The sequence below is a fragment of the Protopterus annectens genome, chromosome 8.part0 (genome assembly GCF_019279795.1).
Source record: "Protopterus annectens isolate FY-2018-M chromosome 8.part0, PAN1.0, whole genome shotgun sequence".
In the NCBI taxonomy this organism is placed as follows: Eukaryota; Metazoa; Chordata; order Ceratodontiformes; family Protopteridae; genus Protopterus; species Protopterus annectens.
This window is the reverse complement of record NC_056741.1, coordinates 460,301,292-460,325,539: the sequence shown is the minus strand read 5'-3', so window position 1 is coordinate 460,325,539 and position 24,248 is coordinate 460,301,292. Positions and strand designations below refer to the sequence as shown.

The following is a 24,248-nucleotide window of genomic DNA, read 5'->3' as shown; positions in this document are numbered from 1 at the left end:
ATTGTTTCCATATGCTTATCATTAGCAATGCCATTAACAGCAAAAATAAATAAATAAATAAATTTATTTTTTTTCAATATAGGCAGCACACAACTCCACAGATGGGTTATATTACTCCATCCTGAATGAATTTTATGTGTTTCATTATGAATATTTATTAATATTTTTCTTTGGATATATTTAAAAAAAAAATGCACACGTCAACCATATATATACTCCTTAGGTGCACTTTATATCTGAAGACTGTGGACATTGAGAGTTGCACTCTATACTACAGTCTGGATCACTTCTACTGATGCTGGGTGTTGAATACCGAGTCTCAGCATATCACCAAAACTAACTGAAAATGCAAAGTAAGCAGATGACAACATTCATATAAAAAGTCGGTGCTCAAGAATTGCAGATAATGGGGGTTGGTATGCTAACAGGGTTTTGATACAGTAGTTTTAAGGAAGGTATTCTGCAGAAAGTAGTGCTGCTCCATAGGTTCATAGGTAAGCACTAGGCTATCTGCCTGTGAGCATCTATAAGCCTAGCCAGAATGTGTTGGCTTTCGCCGCCCCCTTAGATTTGTTCCCTGTGCCTCTGTCCAGCAGACCCATTAGTTCCCTATGCCTCTGTCCAGCAGAGCCACTGCAGTGAATCCCAGGGTAAATTTTCTGTTTTCCATCCACTCGTCAGGGTTTCCCTTGAAGAGTGTTAGTGAGCGGCTCTGCCTAATGTAGATTGAAATCCTGTTCCAAAGCATGGGGGAGTCTCTGGGACAGGAATCTATCCCTCCAGCATGTCCTATTTATCATTGTGGTGAGGTTTAGATCCCTAGAGCGTGTGACTCTTGGGATTTGTTTTTTTTTAGGTGGAGAATGTCCATCAATTCTTGGTTGGACATGGCCTTGTATGTCAGGCAGAGATCACCTCTGAGTAAGCGGTATGCAACCGAGTACAGCTGTATAATCCAGGGAGGTAAGTCTCGGGTCATTAATGTCTACATGGCCTATTACAGGATCATACTTGTACCTGTGGTGTAGTGACTTGTGTGTGTGTGCATAACTTGGCAGTTCCTGACTCCAGATAAGCAGCTAACAGTTATCGTCTTGATCAGTCTGGTGAGTGGGGCATGCATGTGTCATACAAAGGAGTCTCCTGAGACATGAGTCCTGGGTAATGTCTTTGCTTGTTTTATGGGCTTTGCCATTGGGGCTCCACTGGGTGCAGGTGCATGTGTGGTGTCTAGTGCTGCTTTTGTTGAGTGCTTTAAAGATGAAGGATAGAAGTTGCAGTTTACAGGCTTAAAGTCATCTTTGAGGTTTGGGAAGATTGCTTTTTAGTGCCTCAGCTACAGCTGGTGTGTGTGTGTGTGTGTGTGTGTGTGTGTGTGTGTGTGTGTGTGTGTGTGTGTGTGTGTGTGTGTGTGTGTGTGTGTGTGTGTGTGTGTGTGTGTGTGTGTGTGTGTGTGTGAGGTCGACACAGGTCTCTGTCTCAGGTACCTTTAGTAGGATGTTGGTGATGATTGTTGAATTCAGAACAGAGCTAGACAGGATTCTGATGATATTCTTTCCTGCCCATGGATGATGAAGACCAGGTCTATATCACTTTGTCGAAAAAACTATTTATCAAATACGTCTTCGTCGAACTTTATTCAGCATGACTTAATCCACTGAGCTCTCATGTTAGCAAATTTTTTTCTGAGGGAAAAAATAGTTTGCCAACCTAGCGAACATCACATAACCCACAAAATTTAAAACTCACCCAGGTAGGGGTCTGTGCCCCCCACACCACCCAATGTGGGGAGCTGCACCCCCCCCCTTACTAAATATACCAACTCTGAGATTGCAGTACCATGGGGAATAGGGCAAACTCCCAATGATGGTCATATAGTTTTTCTCCCTGGGAAAAAAATTGTTAAAACGAGCATTTGATGGATTAAAATTCACTAGATAAAGTTAAACAAAGAGGTATTCAATAAAGAGTTTGTTCGAAAAAGTGATAGGGACCCATGAAGACAACCATTACTAACTAGAGTGTTTCTTGTATGAGGCATAGCTGGACCACAGTGGGATCTTGCAAAGGTCAATATGATGAAAAAGTGTTGCATCCTATGGTAATAACTCTCCAGTCTACTTAAGTAATTCTGGAATAGGTTGATACCTTTAACAAAGCATTGTTAGCAGAGACCAGAAAAGGTGTTGGATTTCTTCAGAGTTGAAATCCACAGGAGAGTGGCAAGGGATATCATAGGAAAAAGAAATAATATCGCTGTACAACTCCATTCTTAGAAGAATAGACTGAAGGGATGGAGTGGCCAGTGAGATAATGTACTCGTCTGATGTTATAGCTAGGAGTATCAGGGAGCAAATCATTAGTATCAGAGACACAGCTGTATTCAGTAGGAAGATGACTGTTACTACATGTACAGAAATAGATAAGCTGGTAAAGAAAGAGTTCAAAATGATGTAGGATGCTAAAGATTTAGGGAGGAGCTTTAGGCAGGTAGCAAATGGCTATATTCTGTGAAGCACTGCCTGCCTATGTCATGTGCAATGCTGTTGTGAGACACATCTTGTGGCACAAGTTGTTCTAGCTGGGGTGAAACTCAAACTTTTGGCTTCACTAAAGACTATGACCCACCAAAAGGGATGCAGACCTGTACTGATAAAATGGTCTATATCTGTCCGAAAGGAAAACTATCATGTAAAGTGGTAGGCTGAAGTGTTTCCGCTCAGAGCTGTAACTAGGGTGGAGTGTAAATCATTAGAAAACACAATTTTACAGATGCTGATGGCTCAGGAATGCAGCACTGACATTGCCAGGCTTCATAAATGAATGCCAAAGTTCTAGTGTTGCATTTGTGGCACAGCTACCATTAATTTATAGCAAGCAGATCCAACTTCCTACAGTTTCATTTACAGAGGTAATCCAGAGGACTCAAATGAAGTCTGGTATCCTACCTGTGACCCAGAGGGTGACAGGATTAACAAGAAACAAAGCATAAAGAATTAGTCCAGATAAAATCACTTTAGCTAGCAGATCCAGGCCTCCCTGTGGGAGCATGAACATTAGAACAAGAACACTCATCCATCTACCTACTTATCTGAATAAACTACTGGAACCTTCAGCAAGGTGTCTTTATTCCTACCACAGGAGGGTATCAGAGAGACAGAATCTCCTAGATCTGCTAGCTAAAGTGATTTTATCTGGATTAATCCTTTATACTCTGTTTACGGTTTTAGAGTTTCTGAGGTTTGGTTGTCAAACCTGACGATATTTTTTTTGGTTAACTGCTCAGGACTCACTAAGGGTTTGGTGCTAGTGGTGGTTATGTTATTGTTATTGATGGTCCTACTCATTACACTTTCCTATGATTATGTTCTTAGGATTTTAAATTTCCATTCTTCATGCAGCTATGTTATAAGTCTTCAGGCATTAAGCATTTAAAATGCAATATTAATGTTTTTATTACATCAATTAAGTGGAGGGGGTATTAGAGGGAATAAAATATGACTTGATTAGTGGTACTTTGGGACTGTGTCTTATCAGTATGTTACGACTGATTTTAATATAATGACTTTTGTATCTTTGCTTACATGTGGTTTTGCAAAATTGTTACTGAATAATTACTGGAGTTTTGTTTTACCATAGACTCTGCTGTAACTATTTTTAAATGCAGACTGATTTAAAATGTGATATTCATGTTTAAATTGTCAGAGATTAACAATGTATGTATGTGTCTCAGGGTAGGTTGGTGTTTACAAAGTGAATGTGTGCATGCTTGTTGATAACAATAAGTTAAGGATACTGGACTCTATATGAAATTGTTCTGTTAAAAAATATAATAGGTATTAAGGGTTGCTCACCATAGCTGGCTATTTAAGAATCAGGGCAGTTATTTACAAAATTAAGTGTGACTTTATTTTTATCATTGTGTTGAAGGAGTTATACACCAGAAATTCCCCACTCAGGCAGAGAAGAAATGGTAAATAAACTGGGAATAAACCCCTACATCACCTGTTGGATTGTCAACAGGTTCACAGATAGAACACAGATAATCAAAATACAGAAGTAACCTCGACAAACAGACCAGTCACCAGTGGAGTCCCCCAGGGTTCTGTGTTGGGATCTCTCCTGTTTGGCTTCTACTTTTCTGAAGTAAAAGCCAATACCAAAGGGCTCTGGCTGACTAAATTTGCAGATGTCTGCAAACTGGGAGCAGTCATTGAATCCCCATATGACTTTTCCATCTTGCAGGAAGGTTTGTCTCAAATAAATAACTGGTGCCAAAAACATGGACTGAAAATAAAATGCTAAAAATCTATTATTGTATCCTTTGGGAAGTCATCTACCCCAGGGAAATACTGCATTGACAGTAAGCCCCTAAGAGTTAATCCAATTGTTCGGGATTTGGGAACTTAAGTGGACAGTGACATAACATGTGTCCATTATTGTAAGAAAGTCCTACTATATTCCACAGCTTATAAACAAAGTGATTGTGTGTAGATAGGGATGCTGTTGTCCCCCTTTACTCAGCCCTCATTAGGCTAGTCATTGAATATAATGCCATTTTGGCATGTATTTATATAGACACATATAACAGCTGGAATGCCCACAGAGAAACCTTACTAAAAGGATATAAGACCTAGAAAACATGTCCTACATGGACTGACTCAAAGCCCTGTCACTATAACTGGTATCCTACAGGCTAAGATATGATCTGTGTCTGGTATACAAGGCATCCTCTGACCCACTACTGTTGAATTTACTATACATCAGCAAGTCAAATGGCATCAGAAATAGTTTGTCTAAGGACCTAAACCTTTTCTGCAACATCAAAAGAATGATTTGGAGGGGCAGGTATATCTCACAGATGATACTGCTGCTGTGGGACAGACTTTCCATTCACATAAAACAAAGTTTATACCTGTCTATATTTAAGCATAAGTTAGATATATGGATGGGAAACAGAATATTTACCCCAGGACTGCCCCTGTACTACTGATGGACACAGTCAGCTTCTAAATACTTTATCCCATGCACGAGTCCCCTCAAATTATCTATGGTATGATCCCAGTTACTCTTAGGGGTAATATATCACTTATCCATACCTTGCTCAAAAAATTAAAACCCACCACACTCTCAGCTGATCAACTCCCTGCTGAGTGCCTTCAAAAATTAGCTGATGCCATAGCCTATCCAGTATCTATGCTAATTAACCACACCATAGCAGAGGCTAAAATTTCCACCATTTGGAAAACATCCTATGTAATCCCACTACATAAAGGAGGTTCCTCCACAGAATTTTCCAACTACAGACTGATAGCTATACCACTAGCTAAAATTATGGAAAAATGTATACACAAACAACTCATGCACCACTTAATTCAGAATCACCTCATGGCTGATACCCAACATAGCTTCTGTCCACACCACAGCACAACCACAGCCCTACTAGTGTTTACCAAGACCATTAATAATAATCGTAACAACAATGAAATAGCCCACTTTTTGGATCTTTCAAAGGCATTTGACATGGTGGATCACCAACTTTTGATTAACACCCTGCAATCTTTCTGTCTAAATTTCAGTGCCATTTAATGGTTTAAATCCTACCTCAATGGGAGGCAGCAGGCTGTTCTCTGGCAGAACAAGCTCTCCAACCTATTACCTAACACCCTTGGAGTGCCACAAGGCTCCATATTAGGACCCCTACTGTTTTCCATCTTTATAAACAACCTATATACAGTCATCCTGAATGTCAGCTGTATCCAATACACTGATTATTCCACCTTGATCTGCTCAGCCACATCTCCCTCAGAATTAAAGGCCTGTTACCCAGTCCACCTTTAATACTATAGAAAACTAGCTCTCCCAACATCGACTGTTGCTAAATCCCCCTAAAAAACTAAAATGCTGTTATTCTCTTCAACACAAAGGTCCACACCATTTACCTCAACCATAAATGCAAAAGATGGCACAATAATCACCCTTGACTCCTTTACAAAACTGTAAGGAGTAATAATTGATAATAACCTAAAATGTGACGTTCATGTAAACCAAACGATCAAAACCATCAATAAAAAACTTGGGTCACTGTATAGAATAAAAACCTTCCTAACCCCTCCAGCTTTTGTTGGCATAGCTCGCTCCCACCTGCTTTCAACACTTTTATATGCATCCCCCCTTCTCTCTAATCTAAATAAAACTCTACTAAATAGACTCTCAATCTGTTACAATCACATTTGCCACTGGCCTACCTCTTAGAACACACCATTGCATCAACCTTAAACAGCTTGGGTGGCTAGAACTTCCCAGTCTAATCCAATATAACTTTTGATTATGGCTAATAAAATCCTGTATTATCCAGATAACACTCCAGCTCTTAAAAATATTATCACCCCCTACAACAATCCAAGACTGCTCTGATCCTCAAACAGACTACAAATTAAGACAATTAAAATTAACAATGTAGCCGGTGACTCCCTCTTTGCAAACTCTGCAGGCAGAGCATGGAACCTCCTTCCAGCTGACATTACTTTGCTCTCCTCCCTATCCCAATTCAAAGCTAAACTCAAACAACATCTGGCACTAAACTGGCTTTGCCACTGTAACAAGCCTGGCTAACTCTCACCATGAATGTTTATAATCTATTAATCAAATTACTGTTTATTTTTTCCCCTGACTGTTACCAGGGGTAACTCGAACTTGTGATATTGTCTATTCATGTCTGCTTATGTTGTTTGTAAATATCTCATCTGTAATATGTCTTCTTTGTTTTTACTTATCTGTCTACCTTGGTAATATGCCTTCTTTGTTATTACTTATCTGTTTACCTTGGAGCTTTTCTCCCCGGCTCTTCACTGAAAATGGACATTAATCCAGTTGGACTATCCTGGTCAACAAATGTAAAATAAATCAAAATAAATAAATAAATCAACCATGGGATGTGTAAGGGCAATCTATAACCAAATGGAGTAGGTTATTTTATGCACAAAAATGGAGACTAGCTAGACTTAAAATGGCCTACAAGGGCAGCTAGTCTAGTACTTACCTCTGAACCTATATTATGTTGACTGTATCACTGGAATAATTTGTTGGAAGGATTATTGAGCAATTTTACCTGCTGCATGGAAAGCTATTCTTTAGTTACACCTGGACAGAATTCAATAAGAAAATGCAGGGAAGATATGAAGCTGTGTAAATTATGTTATAATGGGATAAAGATGGATGCATGATGACTATTGAAGATTTAAAAAGGATAGAAAGACATGTGGACTGTTGTAGAATGGCCTGTAGTTCAGCAGCCTGATATGATTTTGTGGCTCTAGCAGTGGTATGGATGGTAGTATAGGACAAATTGTATTATTATTTTTATTATTATTAGTAGTAGTAGTAGTAGTAGTATTATTAGTGATGGGAGCCAGAGATAATGAAATATTTGCTAGTTTAGTATTATACTTGTTGGCTGCTTTTCTGTTTCTTAGAGTTGAAGAGGAATAAGATGACCTTTTGATAATGGTGCCACCTCATACCTGAACCTGAGAGTTAATTAGCTACATTTTTATGGTGCTGAAATTGAATGGTATGGGGTGCAACTATAATAATGGATTTATAGCTAAAACTTCCAGGGAAGTTTCTACGTTCATGTGAGTAGATGACATATGTAAAGCAAAAGAGAAGTAAAGTAAGTAAAGGAGTGGTGCAGTGGTTAATGTTGTTGCCTCACAGCAAGAGGTTCTCTGGTTCAATTCTCAGCTGGGGTACCTTCTGTGCAGAGTCTGCATGTCCTCCCTGTATTTGTGTGGGTTTCCCCTGGGTACTCTGATTTCCTCCCACATTTCAAAGACATGCATCTGGGCCTCAGCTGAAAGTAGGCTCTGTCCTAGTCAGACTTTCCTGGTCAGCAAATAATAAATAAATCTTTTTCCTTTGACACCAGCCAGTGAATAACTTTCCAGTCCTTGACTTGGGCATGATTTGATGGAAGGTATTTACTTTTTTTTTTGTTTCCCAGCTCAGTTGAGAGTTGCTTTTTCCACTATTCTCTTTCCTTTATGAATTTTTTTTGGAGGGGAGGATTGATGACCACAAGAAAGGGTGATGAACTAGGGTTATGGTTAAATGGTCCAATGCAGAGTGTGCAGATTTTCTTGGTATTCATCATCTGTGAATTAATGAGTCATACTGGTATATCAAGTAATAAAGTTAAAGACTACTGGTATTCTGGCTTGCCATGCAGGTGGATGGGATTGTCAAGTCCCAACAGCATGCCATCAGGGGAGAGCTGATGGGAAGTGATTTTAATAAGACAGTTAGCAAGTTATAGAGTGGGTGATTTACATGATTTTGAAATAGCAGCTGTCCCTCTGAGAAGTATGGGAAGGCGAGAAGGGAATAGGTATTTGAAGCACTGCTGCAACAAGGAGGAGGATCAAAATCAAGATAAGTAGTGATGAATTCCATTAATTGTTAAGGGGAAATCAGAGTGGAAACTAAGAAAACCTTCGATATTTTTTGTTATCTGTAAACAGTAACGGAGTGACAGTGAGTGCAGGCCAAGTGGATATAACAGAAACAATGTGTGTGGATCACGATAAAAGTCGTCTGTGACTATTTGCATCTTTTGATCCAAATGCTGAATTGAAAATGAGTAGTAATACAAAGGTGTTAATGGATAAATTAAACAGCTGATGTTACTGGACATCAGCTTATATTCAAACTTTATAACGGTGATTAAATATAAGGATTTGTATATAACTCAGCTTGATTCTGAGCATTTAATATTCTGTCTGTACCATTTATGGAAAGAGACCCCAATGAAGAAGCATTTAAAAGCAATGAGTAAATGTAGCACAGGAAAGTGCATTAAAATAGACTCAGATTCAGAGACATTGCTAAGAGGATAAGCTGGCTGCTGGAATATTTTATTTATTTATTTACATTTGTTGACCGGGAGTGTCCGACTGGACGTAGGTCCATTTTCATCGGAGGCCCGGGGAGAAAAGCTCCACAGTTAAAATAAACAGACAGTAGTTACATTGGATTGCATAGCGATTAACAATTTGATTAACATAGCAATTAATTACAAACATATTTACAGATGAAGAACATAGTACATCAGTAGACAACTAGAATCTTTATCTGCGAAGTACATAACAGACATTAACAGATGTTACAATAAGAAGTTCCTGTTGTAAAATAAGTACTAAGCTTAAGAGCATCTGAGCTTGATATAATCAAGGTAGTTAGTGGGGTGGAAAGAAAGGTAGTGGTTGGATGGGGTGGGTAATAGCAGAGTGGAAGTTGCAAGGGCATAGCCAGCATGTTTTTAGGTGCGCTTTTACTAAAGTTTTGAAGTGGGTGCATGATGGTACGGAGGTAATTGTGAGTGGGAAGGAGTTCAATAATTTGGTTATGGCGCAAGAGAATAGTGCTTCACCAGCAGAGTTATTGGCTTTAGTGATCTGCAAGTGATTTTTGTTGCTGGATCTTAGTGGTCTGGTGGTGTGATAGGGTTGGAGTAGATTCTGGAGGGATGGGACATTTAGTGGATGGTTTACTAGTGAGAGTTGATACCATTGAAGGAGGTGAGGGAGTTCAAGCCAGCCCAGTTCAGCAAGTGAGAGACAGTGGTAACTACGGTAGGATGCCCCTGTGGCAAATTTGGCAATTTTGTTGTAGCAGGTCTCTAGCTTGTTTAGATCACATTGCCTTAGTTTGGTATATATTAGAGAGGCATAAAGTAGGGTGGAGATAAGGTGGGAATTTGCTATTGAAATCTTTGCTGCTTTGGTGAGAAGTTGCTTATTTCTGTGTAACGCTCCTAGTTTTTTTGTGGACTTTTTTTATGGTCATGGATATGTGAATGTCAAATTTTAGTTTATTGTCTATTTCCACTCCTAGCAATTTGGTGTGTTCCGTTGGGTATATAGTGGTGTTGTCTTTTGCTGTGATGTTAAAGTGAGAGTTGTTTGGAGTATGTTTGGTGGGTTGGAAGATGAGTAGTTTAGTTTTGTTTGGGTTGAATATTAATTGGGCATCGGATAACCAAGTTTCAACAGAGGAAAAGGCTTCCTGTGTGACTTTTTGAAGTTTGGGTAGGGACTGGGCTGAGAAGATGATGGTTGAGTCATCTGCGTATTGTATGAGTGTACCATGTTTGGTGGCAGAGGCTAGATTATTGGTGAAAACAGAGAAGAGTAGGGGTCCAAGGATGGATCCTTGGGGAATCCCTATGGAGACAGGTAGTTGGGGAGATATGTCATTCTGCCATACAACGGATTGTTGGCGGTCAGACAGGTAACTCTGAAACCAGTTGGTGACTGATTGAGAGAAGGATAGGTTATTGAGGACAGAAATGAGTTGTTTGTGTGGGACCATGTCAAATGCTTTTGATAGGTCTAGGAAAGTAGCAGAGGAGAGATACCCATTGTTTTTATGCTGAAGGATAGTGTTAGTAAAGGAGAGTAAGGCAGTGGTGGTGCTATGGTTTGGTTGGAAACCATGCTGAGTATTGGAAATGAGGTTGTTAGTAAGGAGGTAGTCTGAGACCTGAGAGTGTATGCATCTCTCTAGTATTTTGGAGAGTGGAGAGAGAATAGCTATGGAGCGTTAAATGGTTAGTTCTGTGGATGGGGCCGTCTTTGTGGAGAGGAATTATATGTGATACTTTCCACAGTGTGGGAACATAACTTTCTGACAGAGATTGGTTAATCAAGATGGATACTGGGTAGGCCAGAGCATCAGCTGTGATTTGTAGGTATTCACTTGGGAGGTTGTCTGCTGCTAATTTGGTGGGCTTAACTTTAGTTAAGAGTTTTTTTTTATGTTGGAGGTAGGTACAGGAGAAAAAGAGAAGGCAGTGGGGAGATTACTAGTTGAAGGTGTGGGTTGGAGGGGAGGGGGGTTGTGTTGTTTAGCTAGTGAAAGTATGGTCTGTGTGAAGTGTGTGGTGAATGAGGTAGCAATATTTTTGGAGGAGTGAGGGATGTTAGGAGGAGGGGTACTGACTTTACCTGGGTGGAAGATGGAGTTTATGGAGGACCAGAATTGTTTGGGGCTGTGTTGTATAAAGGAGTGTATATCTAAAATTAAACAGTGTGTGTCAAATAATGGATTTTAAGGCATGCTAAGAAAATTAATGATAGTATAAAAAGTGAAGAAGAGGAGATTATAGAATATCTTCATAGAGGGTTTTGAAACTAATGACGGGTGTTGTGATTTCTTTTAAGAGAGTCTACAAATCCTGCTCACTCAAGTACACTGAGGATATGATAAGAGAGAGGAGAATGGATAGTATAATCAATATTATCATTCAAATAAAGCAAATGAAGAAACAGTGGTTCCAGAAGAGCAGAACTGTATAATCAACAAAAGGGAAGCAGAATACAGGAAACAGGTAAGTGCAGAGTCTGACTTGATAAATGTTGATAAACATTTATCCTATAAAGACATTCTGAATAACTGGAAAGTTCATTTTAACTTGGAGAATGAAAGTTTTGTTTCAACATCCAACATTTTAATAGAGATGAGCTCTCAAATTACTTTTGATTTAGCAGAGGTAAATGTATTTGGATGTGAATTAACGACTATTTCTTCAGTATTATCTAAAGAATTAAAATTTATACCAACTGTTTTGCCATGTCTGTATTGTCTACAGATTGAGTGTTATAAATTATAGAGGAAACTACAATTAAAATGTAAATCTGAAAATCAAAATAATGAATGGATTTGGACTTTGCTGACTGTACTGTTGAAAAGACTGACAACATTTTTCTTGTGGTTTTGATGACATTTTGAATGAAGGTATACCAGTCCTGAATAATTTTTGTGATTTGGATAGCAGCCCCACATAAGAGGACTCAGAAGATCAGATATAGGGCACCTACATACAGCTTCCTGAAATTACCCAGGTCTCAGGCAGTGGGTGGATCCTTACTAATTCCATCCCTCTTGAGTTACTCCCAAGGTCTGTATCTCCTTTGCTCAGGGATTCTTTTAGGTCAGCAGAGCCATCTCTGAAGGTGACTTCTGCAAATGTAAAAAATTCAGAAAATAATTATCTTCAGCAAACATTGTAGGGTAGCAAGTATGCATCACCCCTCCCCCATGTGGAAGGGATATCTCCCACATCACCCTGACTTATATATATACCAGTTTCAAGGTTGCACAGCCATGGAGAATGAAGCAAACCCCACTGATGGCAAAAGGAGTTTTGGTAAACAGTGTTTGAACATTTTATGTTGGCTGAAACTAATTTAGCTGATTTGACATGTTCTTGCTTTGGACATATGCATGACATTGCACTGAGCTGAATCTTAGAAGTTTATATAACAGGTAAACTGGTATAAGGAGACAGAAATTCTATAAACTGTATTAGTCCAGCCCATGCAAGTGGAAGGCAGTAGCTAACTGATTGTTCTCCACATATTCTGGGAGAGCAAATACCATTACTTACTTGTAAAATTGCTTCAATGCATATGTGGCCAGCAGAAGTGTACTACGTTTAGTAGAGCTTAAAGTCTAAGTAGGTGAAATTGCTGTTATATCTGCCCATTTACTGTGCGTCACTAATACCTACAAGGTTATGTTCATATATAGAAGCTATCTATTACGTTAAGGGTTTGGGGTAACATTGGTATGCTAGAGAGATTAAAACTAATGGATTGTATGATTAACCAGCCAGTCTGTTATGATTACATGCATATCTTTGTGCTGGTCTCACATCTTTTCTGCTTGAGCTTTTAGTCATGGACCAGTGCCACAGCATGCCACTTTCACTGATAGTTTATACATAAAAGCACCACAGCAAGCCACTTTCACTGATAGTATATGCATAAAAAGCATGTGAATGGAGCTAATTTTCTGTGTTACTTATAAGTATGGTTTAGACTGCTACCAGAGGATAGATAGTAACATAGTTATGTTGACAAATATCTACATCTCTGGTGTGCACTAACACTCTGTAATACTTGAGAAACATTTCCTGTTGAATTTCTACTCATGTAGGATTATTTTTCTAGTGCCCCAAGACTGGACTATCATGAAGCTCCATCTCTGAGTGTCCTGTCAGCCTATGTATTCCGCTGCAAGGAAAAGGGGGCAGTCCATTGATTCTCAGAGTACAGTGAAAGCCCTCTAGTCCATTTGTTTTGTAATTTGGTGAAGAGCTGATAGGCCCATTCATTCCCCATAGATGTAAGAATAAGGCTAGGAGGTTGGCCATCACTGTGGCATGATTGGGCCTTAACTAATAACTCCATTTCTTTCCACAGCCATGAATTCTGCTAATGCATGCCCATGGGACACGCATGTTTGCGGACAATCTGATGTGCAAGAGCAGTCTTTCCATCCAGTGGGGAAAGCAGTTGTGGTCCCTTCCCCATTGTGGGTGCACTAACAATTGGATCACCCTCTCACCCGCTGACCAGCTCCATCATGCCTAGACTAACTACTCAAACCTAGGTTGCATGGGCCAAGGCTTTACCGATCTCTGCAAACAGAACTTGGGTAGAGCAAAGGGGCCAGCTGCCCCAGGTGCAAGGTTAGGGGGCAAGATCAGGAGATGCTGAGTGGTCAGGTGTGCACTACTGTCATTCAGAAATGAATTCTTAAAGAACATTTGTGACCAGGGCTTAAGCACTTTAGTACTTTGTGTATGGTATAAAATATAGGAACTCACTTGTTATAAATATAGCAAGTGGTTTGCTACATTTTCAAAAGAAACAGCTTTTTTCTCTGTCTTAAAGTATGAGAACTTTTATTTTTATTTTTCAGTTTAGATTTGAGGGGAGCAGATCAGGGAAAGCAGACTTTGCTTTAATGAGGACCAGCAGCTCATGGAATGCACTTTTTTGTTGCTCAACTTAAGAGTTGAGGGGTGCCAGACTGGGGAACAGCACTAGGTGCTAGATGGGAAAGCTATGTTTCTGTCTGGAGGATTTCCTCCTTATTAAGAAAAGGGAACTCACATTTCACTGTGCAACTACCTCCTAGCTGACCACAGTCAGCAGCAAAGTTATTGGTGTTACTGCAAGGAGTGCCAGCAGCAAACTGATGTACTGTTTCTCCATGCAGGCAAGTTATCATCCTTAACCTTCTTGGGCAAAGATGGATGTCGGTCACTTCTGAGCAGTGTTGGTTGGTTCCTACAAACCCCACACAACTGACTGTTCTGTCCTTCAACCGTGTAACATTCTTTATTAAAGGATTATTTCAAGTCTTGGGGGCATTTAGGGAGGGGGATTGGGGAAGGTTAAATGTAGTTGAATTGGTAGAACAAATTCTAAATAAAATCTGAAGTTTCAGCTGCTTAGTTGGAGGTTAATCAAAGTAGTGAAACTGATGAGAAGAAATCAAGAAGATCAAATGTAACAATTTTTCCTTCAACTCACTGCTTTGAAAAAGTCATCATGAACCACTCGTCGAACGTGGATCATTCGCTCGTCATTTCCATTGAGCCTTTTCAGCCAACAGGTAATTATGTCACATCGTGTGTTGCTGCAGTTCTGTATACAAAGAAAAGGTTGAAGTTAAAAGAGACGTGGTATTTAACACAAGTGTAACATTTAATGACTTCTCACCAAGACAGCAATAACTTGGTTCGTTTTTACGGGAGCTAAGAATGTCACTACTGTTTTCCATTTTCTCCAGCTCCCTCTCCCATCCTAATATTCAGCCACCTTCACACACTAGTTGTGCTGAATATTAAACAACCATAACACACTAATTTAATATTTTCAAATGGAGTGGGTGGAAAAGGCATCTGACCACATAATGTACCTCCGTTTCGAATGCAGTTTTAACTGTTAGGAGTAACTTGTTTCATTTGCTAGTTAATGATTTATTTTCTGTACATAACAGACAACAGCTGTCAACATGACATTGCATTGTATCCCTGATATCACATTTTGAGTAGTCAAAAACATGGAGCTTATTCCCCATTAGGTTTGCAATGAAACAATAATGTACTCCAGATAATTAGTATATATACACACCATTGTAATTTAATTGGTATTAGCACATCTCAGGCAAATAAGTTGCTTAGCATCTTAATTTCTTTGAAACCTTTGATGCAACCATTGTAGTGTTTTTTTTTGGGGGGAGGCGGTGTAGAGACAGCAAATGTCTCTCAGCGAAAAGCTGAAATACTTAAACAAAGGTGCACTAATGTAACTTCTTGCTGAATAAAGAGTAAGTTTTTGGTGAATAAATACATTTTATTGTTCATCCTAAGAAACAAGTAGGAAAACATACTTTAAATTTCTCTTTATATTCTCAGGAGTGATTAAATGCAGTGAAATTTCAGTTTTCCTGTGCTGCTATTACACATGGATGATAAAATGCAAAATCCTATGCGTCATTAGTCTTGCAGATATGGCTTGATAATGGTTTTATTCTTTTTACTTGTTATTTTCTGCAAAGTTACTAACTTTAGTCTTAAACCACAATCTTTCATATAACATAACTGAACTGAGAAAAAAAATCCGTTAGATTGTGCTTTCAGTGTCTTGATATTTTATTTCCTCACCTCTTTTACATTTTAAGACTGTGAAGTAAGAATCTGAAAAAAATAGTTGAATATATTTACTGTAGACAATATTAAGAGGAAGAGAAGGAATAATTACATCTTTTAAAATGCAAATTCATGTTGAATAAAAGAAAATTTTACTGACAGTACTGCAAAATAAAATTGCTAAAAGACACATTCAGCAAACACAATTTTTTTTTTGTGCAGGGCATGCCCCCTGAAAGCATATCTATACCAACTCCACAGTTGTGCTACAGGAGGGAAACAGGCAAACTCCATTATCAATGAAAGTAACTTTTGGCAAAATTAGTTTGCTGCATTGGCAATTGCTGATGCTGTTTTGTATACCTTCTGGCTCCTAAAAATGCTAAAGAAGAACTGTGGAATCATGTACTATATGCAAATTCTACTCTGATTTAGAATTAGAAGACCTGTCCTGTGATTCAAAGAATTCCTCTCCACCTGAGCTAATTGCTCAACACTGGTTGGTCCATTAGAGCAGAGCAGAGAAATTCCAGTTTAAAGACATGGTAAAACTACACAGAGAAACACCTAATTTGCATCTCATTACAATGTCTATGAATCTAACACTGTGTTACCAGAAAAAATGCTGAGGTTAGGCTCCAGTGTCCAAATCAAAGTAAAAAAGCAGTCTTCAGTCTTCAATAAAGGTAAAAAAGCAGACTTGAATCGAAGAATAAAAGTATAAGAAGTCTTCTTTATTGTCACACAAGCGCTTTCTCATATTGCTTCCTCAGGTGTATACTAACAAAGGTATACCACACCTATATATACTTAACTAAAATAATCATGTGACTCAATAACCCATTTACCATTAAAGCTGTATTCTCTCTTATAGATCAGAAAGCATTGCTTAAAGCTAAGTGTGTATGACACAACAAAAGTGTGACTATTTAATAAAATACAATAAATCTAAAATACATAATATATATCTAGAAAACATTCTATCTTCATATTCATAATGTAGAGCTTCTAAAAATATATAGAACTTCTAAAAAATACATAAATTTTAATGCATCGTTTTAATAAAATTCTTAAAAACATATAAATATAGATATTTCATAGCAAACATTGCATAAAAATATATTAATATATTAATATATTAAAAACATAAACCCATAGCCATCTATTTACCTACGTAGCCCCCTTTTTCTTAAGATAGGCTTAATTTAGGTTTATGATTGTTGCAAGAACTTATGAGAATATGAGAAATAGTGACATTAGAGATAGAACTGAAGAAGCTGAAGCAAGATGGATAGCTATGCTGAGAGCCAACTTTGGTCACGGGCTGAATGACAGCATGCCCATTAAGCCTATCTTATTATGATTATTTTAGTTAAGTATATATAGGTGTGGTTTACCTTTGTTAGTATACACCTGAGGAAGCAATATGTGAAAGCGCTTGTGTGACAATAAAGAAGACTTCTTATACTTTTATTTTTCGATTCACGTCTGAAGTCTGAAGACTGAAGACTGCTTTTTTACTTTGATTTGGACACTGGAGCCTAACCTCAGCATTTTTTCTGGATTTTTGTTTGCCTTTACTGTGTTTGCAGAGGTATTCTGGTTGCTATTGGGCATTTTCTGCATAGTAAAACAAAACATTACTCTATTTTTGTTTTACTTGGATCACTTGTCTGTGTACTTAATAAAGGATTTTCAACTGGAAACAGACTGCCTGTCTTGCTTGGATTACTTTCGAATACTTAGTAATGCTGCACAATTATATATTTTCTATTATTATTTTTTGTTTTGTTTTGTTTTGACTTAAGACGAGTTTAAGTTTACTACTTCTACTACTATTGTCTGATCTGATTAATATTCAGTGATTAACTAGAGATATATGGACTGAAAATCTTCCACACATAGAAGTTTCTTACACTGTTTTGTTGTTGTTTTTGTTTTTGGACCCACTACACTTGTTTAGTGGGTTGTTTTGAAACTTCAGAGATACCACAGAGATCACTTGTTTCTTCACAACCAAAGAAATCCTTGGTGATATGTGTAAAAATGAAATATGGTTTATGGATGGTGTGTACCTAACTAAAGGAAAGTTCTGCAGACAGCTCTATAGCATACACGCACTAATTGTGCATAATGGTGCACAAAAAATGTCTCCCTTTGCTTTACTGTTTGATGGCAAAGAAATCCTTTAAGACATACAATTATATGTGGGAATGTGTGTTTACTTTATGTACTAAATCACAGTTAACCCCTACAGTGAAGTTTCTGTTGTGTGGTTTTGAATTGGCAGCAATAAAAAATATTGCAGCAAATTTTGCTGATGTAAGTAGCAAAGGGTGCTTATTTCATTTTTCTCAAAGTGTATGGCAGAAAGTGCAACAGCTGAGATGGTCACATTTGTATGGAACATCTGTTGAATTCCAACGTGCAGTGAAGGAATTAATAGCTTTGAGCTTCCTTCCTGAGATGGATGTGATTCCTGCCTTTAAACAGCTGTGTAAAATGTTTCTTAGTGAAGGTAAAGAACTGATTATGTACTTCTCTGATGTATATGTATTGGGTCGTGTAAGGAAACAAGTTACCCGTAATGTAGCGCCAACACGATTCCCTCCCATTTAACCTATTTCTTTCTGGAATGTGTCATCCTTAAATGAGCCACGAACTCAGAATTATGTGGAAGGATGGCACGGATGAATCAGGTGTTTACTTGGTAGGCGCATTTCTGATATTTCTTCTGTGCTATCTATGTTAGTCCGTGAACAGAACAGAGTTAATGAAATACATCTACAACTGTTATCAGCTTGTGCAGTCTCTCCTGAAAAAAGGAAAACTTTGGAACGGGAAGAACATTACAGAGTGCACTGCAAAGGAAACATGAATACAGTACTGCAGAGTTTCTACGTGCAGTTGCTAATGTTGCTGAAAGTATAGTTTGACATGCATGGCTGGTCCAGCTGTATGCATCATACTGTCTTGATGTTTGGTTTATGATATATAGACACAGGTTATTTAATTCATGTTAGGTGTATTCATTTCACATTTATGCACGGTTAAGGTGCACTACAATAGTGTTTGTATGTAGTGGGGAAGTGCTTTGTACATATATTCACATTTCAAATTCCTAGTTATTATGAACTAAGCACATTAGTTACATTTCTCTTACATTGGGAATCACGCTGGGTTTCCGAGGTTGGCCAAACAAAACTTTTCGCTCTTTTGCATTTCGGTAGAAACGTGCTTTGGTATTGAGTGTTTTCGCTGTATTCATGTCACTCAAGATGCATTCACTCAATTCATCTTTTGTTGTGATAATATAGACCGCCACAAATCTGCATTGCTGTTATTTTTCATCTTCTATCACTGTTGGAGCCCCTGTAGCAGTCAATATAATTACTCCCATTTTCTTTTGTCCCTAATGTTCTACTGAATGTCCATTTTCAATTCCTTTCTTTGTCAAATTCACTTGTTCATTTCTATTCAAATGTATCTCTTGTAACATTACTATTTGTGCCTTACATTTCTTAATATAATTCAATATGTTTTGCTTTTGTCTACACCTGTATGCCCATCTGAATTCCATGTAATATAGACTGAGCAGCCATCATGATAGAAAGGTATTTCTTCCACCTATTATACATTACAGTTCTTTCGAATGCGGTTTTCATGCACATGCCAATGTCTGTCAGGCTGATCTTTTTTAGCAGTTGCTTCTTATCATCATCAATTGAATCTGTGTCCATTGTTCAATACAGTTTGTTTCAATTAAACCACTTAAACAAAAAACTAAATACATTTTCAGTATCTCCAACCACTTTTAACTTAGAACAAGCACACAAAACCATGTACATTTTCAACAACTGAAGTTTACTCCTTCAAATAGGAGCAGTTGACACCATACTGATGACTGCACCCACGGGTAATACCTAAGCTAAAATTAAGATTACCATTGCTAAAACACATTTTACAGCCTCTGTTCCCACTTACAATACTTGCAATCCATTCTATTTATATTATCATCTCAGATGTGAAAAATAACTTGTATACTTTCAGAAAATATTATTTATTAATCCTAGGAAAAATGTACCCTCTCTACATTTAAATAAATAAACTAAATTGTGCCCTGATCTTATTAAATGTATTAAAGTATTAAGATGGCTGGGGAGACTACTACTTCTCATTCACTTACAAGAGTTTCAAACTTTATTTTTCAGTGAACTGCTTGCAATTGTACATTTAACTGTTATATTTATGTTAACACAGAGTGCTCACAACTCTCAAGATTACTTGCTTGCACCTATAGACAGCTAGTCTGCACATAAAAGCAGCCAGTAATGATGAAAAAATCAGCTAACAACTTTGCAGATGCATGAAAGAATCTTTATAAATTTTCATTCAGAACACAATGTACTCACTTCCCCGGCCAACTGCCTGCACCTGTATACTTCTATTCTCTCTCTGAGATCATTTGCTAAAAAAAAAATAACTTTACAGCTGCACGAAAGCTACAATCTTAAATGTCTTTCATAATTTTGTCTTATTTTCCAGGTCCATTTGCTTAAAAATGTTTACAGTTTAAACCAAGGACATTAATTTAGACATCCACTTTGTAAAATCAGGAGAAATTACGACTGCAATTCTACATATATCAGTACACTTTTACACCCCACCCCTGTAGCCCAAGATCACAATGGATACATGTTGACTCATCTGCAACAGTTTCAGTGAATGCATATGCATTGCTAGTGGAGTCCCTCAGGGCTCAGTGACAGGGCCACTTCTTTTTGGCATCTTCTTTTCTGAAGTTGAGGCTAATGTGAATAGCCTCTGGCTAGTCAAGTTCACAGATGATTACAGTCTATGAACAGTCTTAGAATCCCCCAATACTCTCAAAGAAGGCCTGACAAACTAATAACTGGAGCCAGAATCATCACCTAAAATGCAATGTCAAATACTGTATAATAGTAGATTCTTAAACACACTCAATAAATGACATACTTATATACCTGAAACTTAAATGATTAAATTAATTAAATTAGATCCTTCAGTTAAATCAACTGAATTACAACAGATCAAGACAAATACTTTAGTTTCACATTCCTTTTAACTATACAAAAAGCATCATACTACCTATTAACTGCCCTAACAATATATGGAGTAAATATTTCATAAATAATACTTAAATAATCATGATTAATTTAAAATTTTAGATAGGAAATTATAGCAAATATTTCATAAGTAGGTCTTTATTAAGGCCCTTTGTCTACAAATCTGTAACAAAACTTCAGATATGTTAAAATGGATGCATAGCTTTTCATTGAATGCTCAATTAATTGAAAATCAAATCATCTAAAACTTTTCATTGAAAACTCTTTTCATCAAAACCTCTTTTTGTTACATCACAATTCAATGAAAACTGTAGAAGTATACATATAATATGTGATGGTGTAGTTTTTTTGGCACAGCAGTAATTAAAGAAGTGTATTTGCAAGATTGTATGAATTGGTAATGACTACCATAATGCTGTACCCCAGATCTGTAGAAGTTTGTGTTTGTGTGCTAACACTGATTCACTGTGTGTTGTGTTTTTTTTTCTTTTCTTTGTGGGTGTATGACTGTGAAGTTAGTATATATGAACAAAAAAATCAGTTTTGTATAGTGTATTTTTTTGTGCAGAATGTTTTCACTGAATTGTGATTTGATGAAAAAAGGTTTCAATAATAACAGCTTTAGATGAAAATTTTTAGGTGATTTGACTTTCAGTGACTTGAATATTCGATGGAAAGCTATGCTTCCATTAAAAATACATTTTTGAATTATAGCACACATACAAAATAAAATGTGTCATATCTTTAGGATCGTAATTATGTTTAAAAAACTAGACTAACAGGTGAAACATTTTTTATGTTTCTAATATGTTCCTAGATTCTATTTTGCATTTGGTCTCATGATCTGTCCTATTTAAAATTTATCACAAGTACATCTTAGACCATAGACCACAGATTTCCAATAATTCCAGACACCATGAACTTTGAAATATAGTCCACTAATTATATTACCAAAATTATTACCCATATAGGGACAAATTACGTATCCCTTAAAATCCATAGCTGCAACTCCATCTTGTGTAATTCTATGTACAATGTACAATATGATTGCCAATACTTGATGAGTTCCTAAAACACATTTTTAATTTTAAATTCCCTAGAACTTCATCAGATGTTATTATATTCCAATTTTATTTTAAGATACATGCAACCCTCTCTATAAAGAGGGTATAAAGTGTCACAAAATACACTTCCTCCTTATGGTGTTGAAAGCAAAACTTCCTTATTCACTTACTACCAAAATGCCTACTTGTGCACTGTTCAACCTTCTGCCAAGATGATAACAAATATTTATAAAACTTCACCAATAATCTATTAACCATTTCCTCAGATGCTTCCTGAAATTTAACATCTTCTGAACATAAAACATTTGCTCTAAGAAATTCTCCACATGGAAGGGAATTCAATAAATGATGTGCACTAGATGGAAATAAAAAAAATATTCACTGAAGCTGGTTATCTATACAAGGATTAATGTATCTCATTGTTTCTTATATAAATTAAAACATCTAAATAATGAATTGTATCCTTCTGCAAATCAATAGAAATGATAAGCCATAACTGTTGTTATAAAGCTGCACCATAAACTTTTCAAACAAACATAGAGTTCCTTGAACAACGAAAAACAAATTGTCAATATGATGCTTATAAAAATTGCAATATTTTCAAAATAGGGATCTCCATATAAAACTTCCTCAAATTCACCCATAAACAGATTTACATAATTGGGGGCAAATCTCTCCCCCTAACCTATCCTGCATATTTGTTTATAAAAATTAACATTTAAATGAAAATAATTATTATTTGCAGAAATATCTATACGATTCAAAATATCAAAAGGCCTGTGAAAAATTAGCTGCCTGCAGCTAAACCTAGACTATGCTGTATTGAAGTATATAAACTATTAACATCTACTCTAACTAAAAAAGAATTATCTGCCAAACCACTCTCCGTATTTCCTGTAAGAAATGATGACTATCCTGTATATATGAGGGTAAACGTTATCACATATTTCTTTAACACCATATCTAAAATAGTGCCTATCCTCTGCAATGGACTGCCAACCTGAGAAACAGTAGGTCTCATAAGTGGATTCTTAAAGCTCTTATGTATCTTTAGCAATGCATAAAACAAGAGACTATGTGGATCCACCACAATTGTGTCCCTAATCTTTCAGAGAGAATACCTTTCCAAATAACTTTAAACAAATCCTTAAATAAAACTTGTATTGCATTACAACAATATTGCCCACTTTATCTGCAGGTTTCCCTAGAACAGGTCTATCTTTCTCCAAGCCATTCAAAGCATTCATAGGTTCATAGGTTGATACTAGGCTATCTGCCCTAGGGCATTTATAAGCCTAGCCAGAGTGTGTTTGGCTTTTGCCACCCTTTTAGATTAGTTGACTGTGCCTCTGTATAGTAGGTCACAGAAGATAGCCCTTTTAAGGTTAGTTTACTGTGCCTCTGTCTAGTAAGAACACAGAAGAGGGGTAAACCTACGATCTCCCATCCACTCATCAAGATTTCTCTTGAAGAGGGTCATTGAGGGGCTCTGCCTAACATGGATTGGGATTTTGTTCCAGAGTGAGGGGAGCCTCTGGGATATGAATCTGTCCTCCAGCATGTCCTATCTATTTCTGTGCTGAGGTTTAAGTCCCTGGAGCATGTAGCTCTAAGGCATTTGGATTACCTGAGGTGGCGCATGTCAATTAATTCTGGGTTGGACATGGCTTTATACGTCAGGCACAGATCGCCTCTGAGTAGGCATTAAGCAACTGAGTAGAGCTGGAGTTTCTTTAGCCTAACTGCGTAGGGCATCTGTTTGAGTCCCTTGATCCTCTTGGTGAGGTACTTTTGGGGTCTTTCCAGTTGCTGCAGGTGTCGGGTAAGGTACATCCTGAATGGGGCATTGTATTCAATTATGGGCCTGATGAGTGACGAGTAGAGGGGCACAATGACCTCTCCTGATCTAGATGTGAACCCTTTCGTGATAAGGTGGGCTATATAGAAGGTCTTTCTAACCACTTTGGCAACGTGATTATCAAAGGAGAGATTGCTATCTACTTGGGTCCCCAAATCCCTAATTACTTTTATCCGTACTTAATGGATTACCACATATGTGGTAATTTGTGGGCACTTTGTTTTTCCCAAAGGGGATGACTATGCACTTTTTGGCATTTAGCTTTAGGCCATGGTTCTGGCACCAGTTATCCGTCTCTGTGAGACCCTTTTGGAGGATGCTTGTGTCAGTTGGCAAGTCGATTATGGCACGCAGTTTGCAGTCATCTGCAAACTTGGTCAGTCATAGTCCTCCCGTGTTAGCCTGTATTTCAGAGAAATATATACCAAACAAGAGAGGTCGCAGGACTGAGCCTTGTGGGACGCCACTTGTAACTGGTTTGGAGTCTGACATGGCACTTACAATTCTGACCATGTGGGTTCTATCCCTGAGCCAGTTTGCAACCCATCTTGTGACATAGGGGTTGATATTTAAGCTGGTGAGCTTATTTATGATGCCCGAGTGGGCTATTGTGTCGAAGGCTTTTGCGAGGTCCAGGTAGGCTGTGTGGACTACCTTCCCTTCATCTATGGCCTTCGTGACTGTTTCAAAGAAGTTGACCAGGTTCAAGAGGCAAG

At 37.7% G+C, this 24,248-nt stretch overlaps 1 protein-coding gene across 1 annotated transcript in view; it reads right to left on the bottom strand.

Moving 5' to 3' along the window:
• Positions 1-24,248, bottom strand: part of ITGA10 (integrin subunit alpha 10) — an 837,220-nt gene that overhangs the window by 39,996 nt on the left and 772,976 nt on the right. Inside the window, exon 27 of the mRNA XM_044079978.1 lies at positions 14,385-14,498. Within this exon, the coding sequence (XP_043935913.1) occupies positions 14,385-14,498 (114 nt within the window). The remainder of the gene's footprint in view (positions 1-14,384; positions 14,499-24,248) is intronic.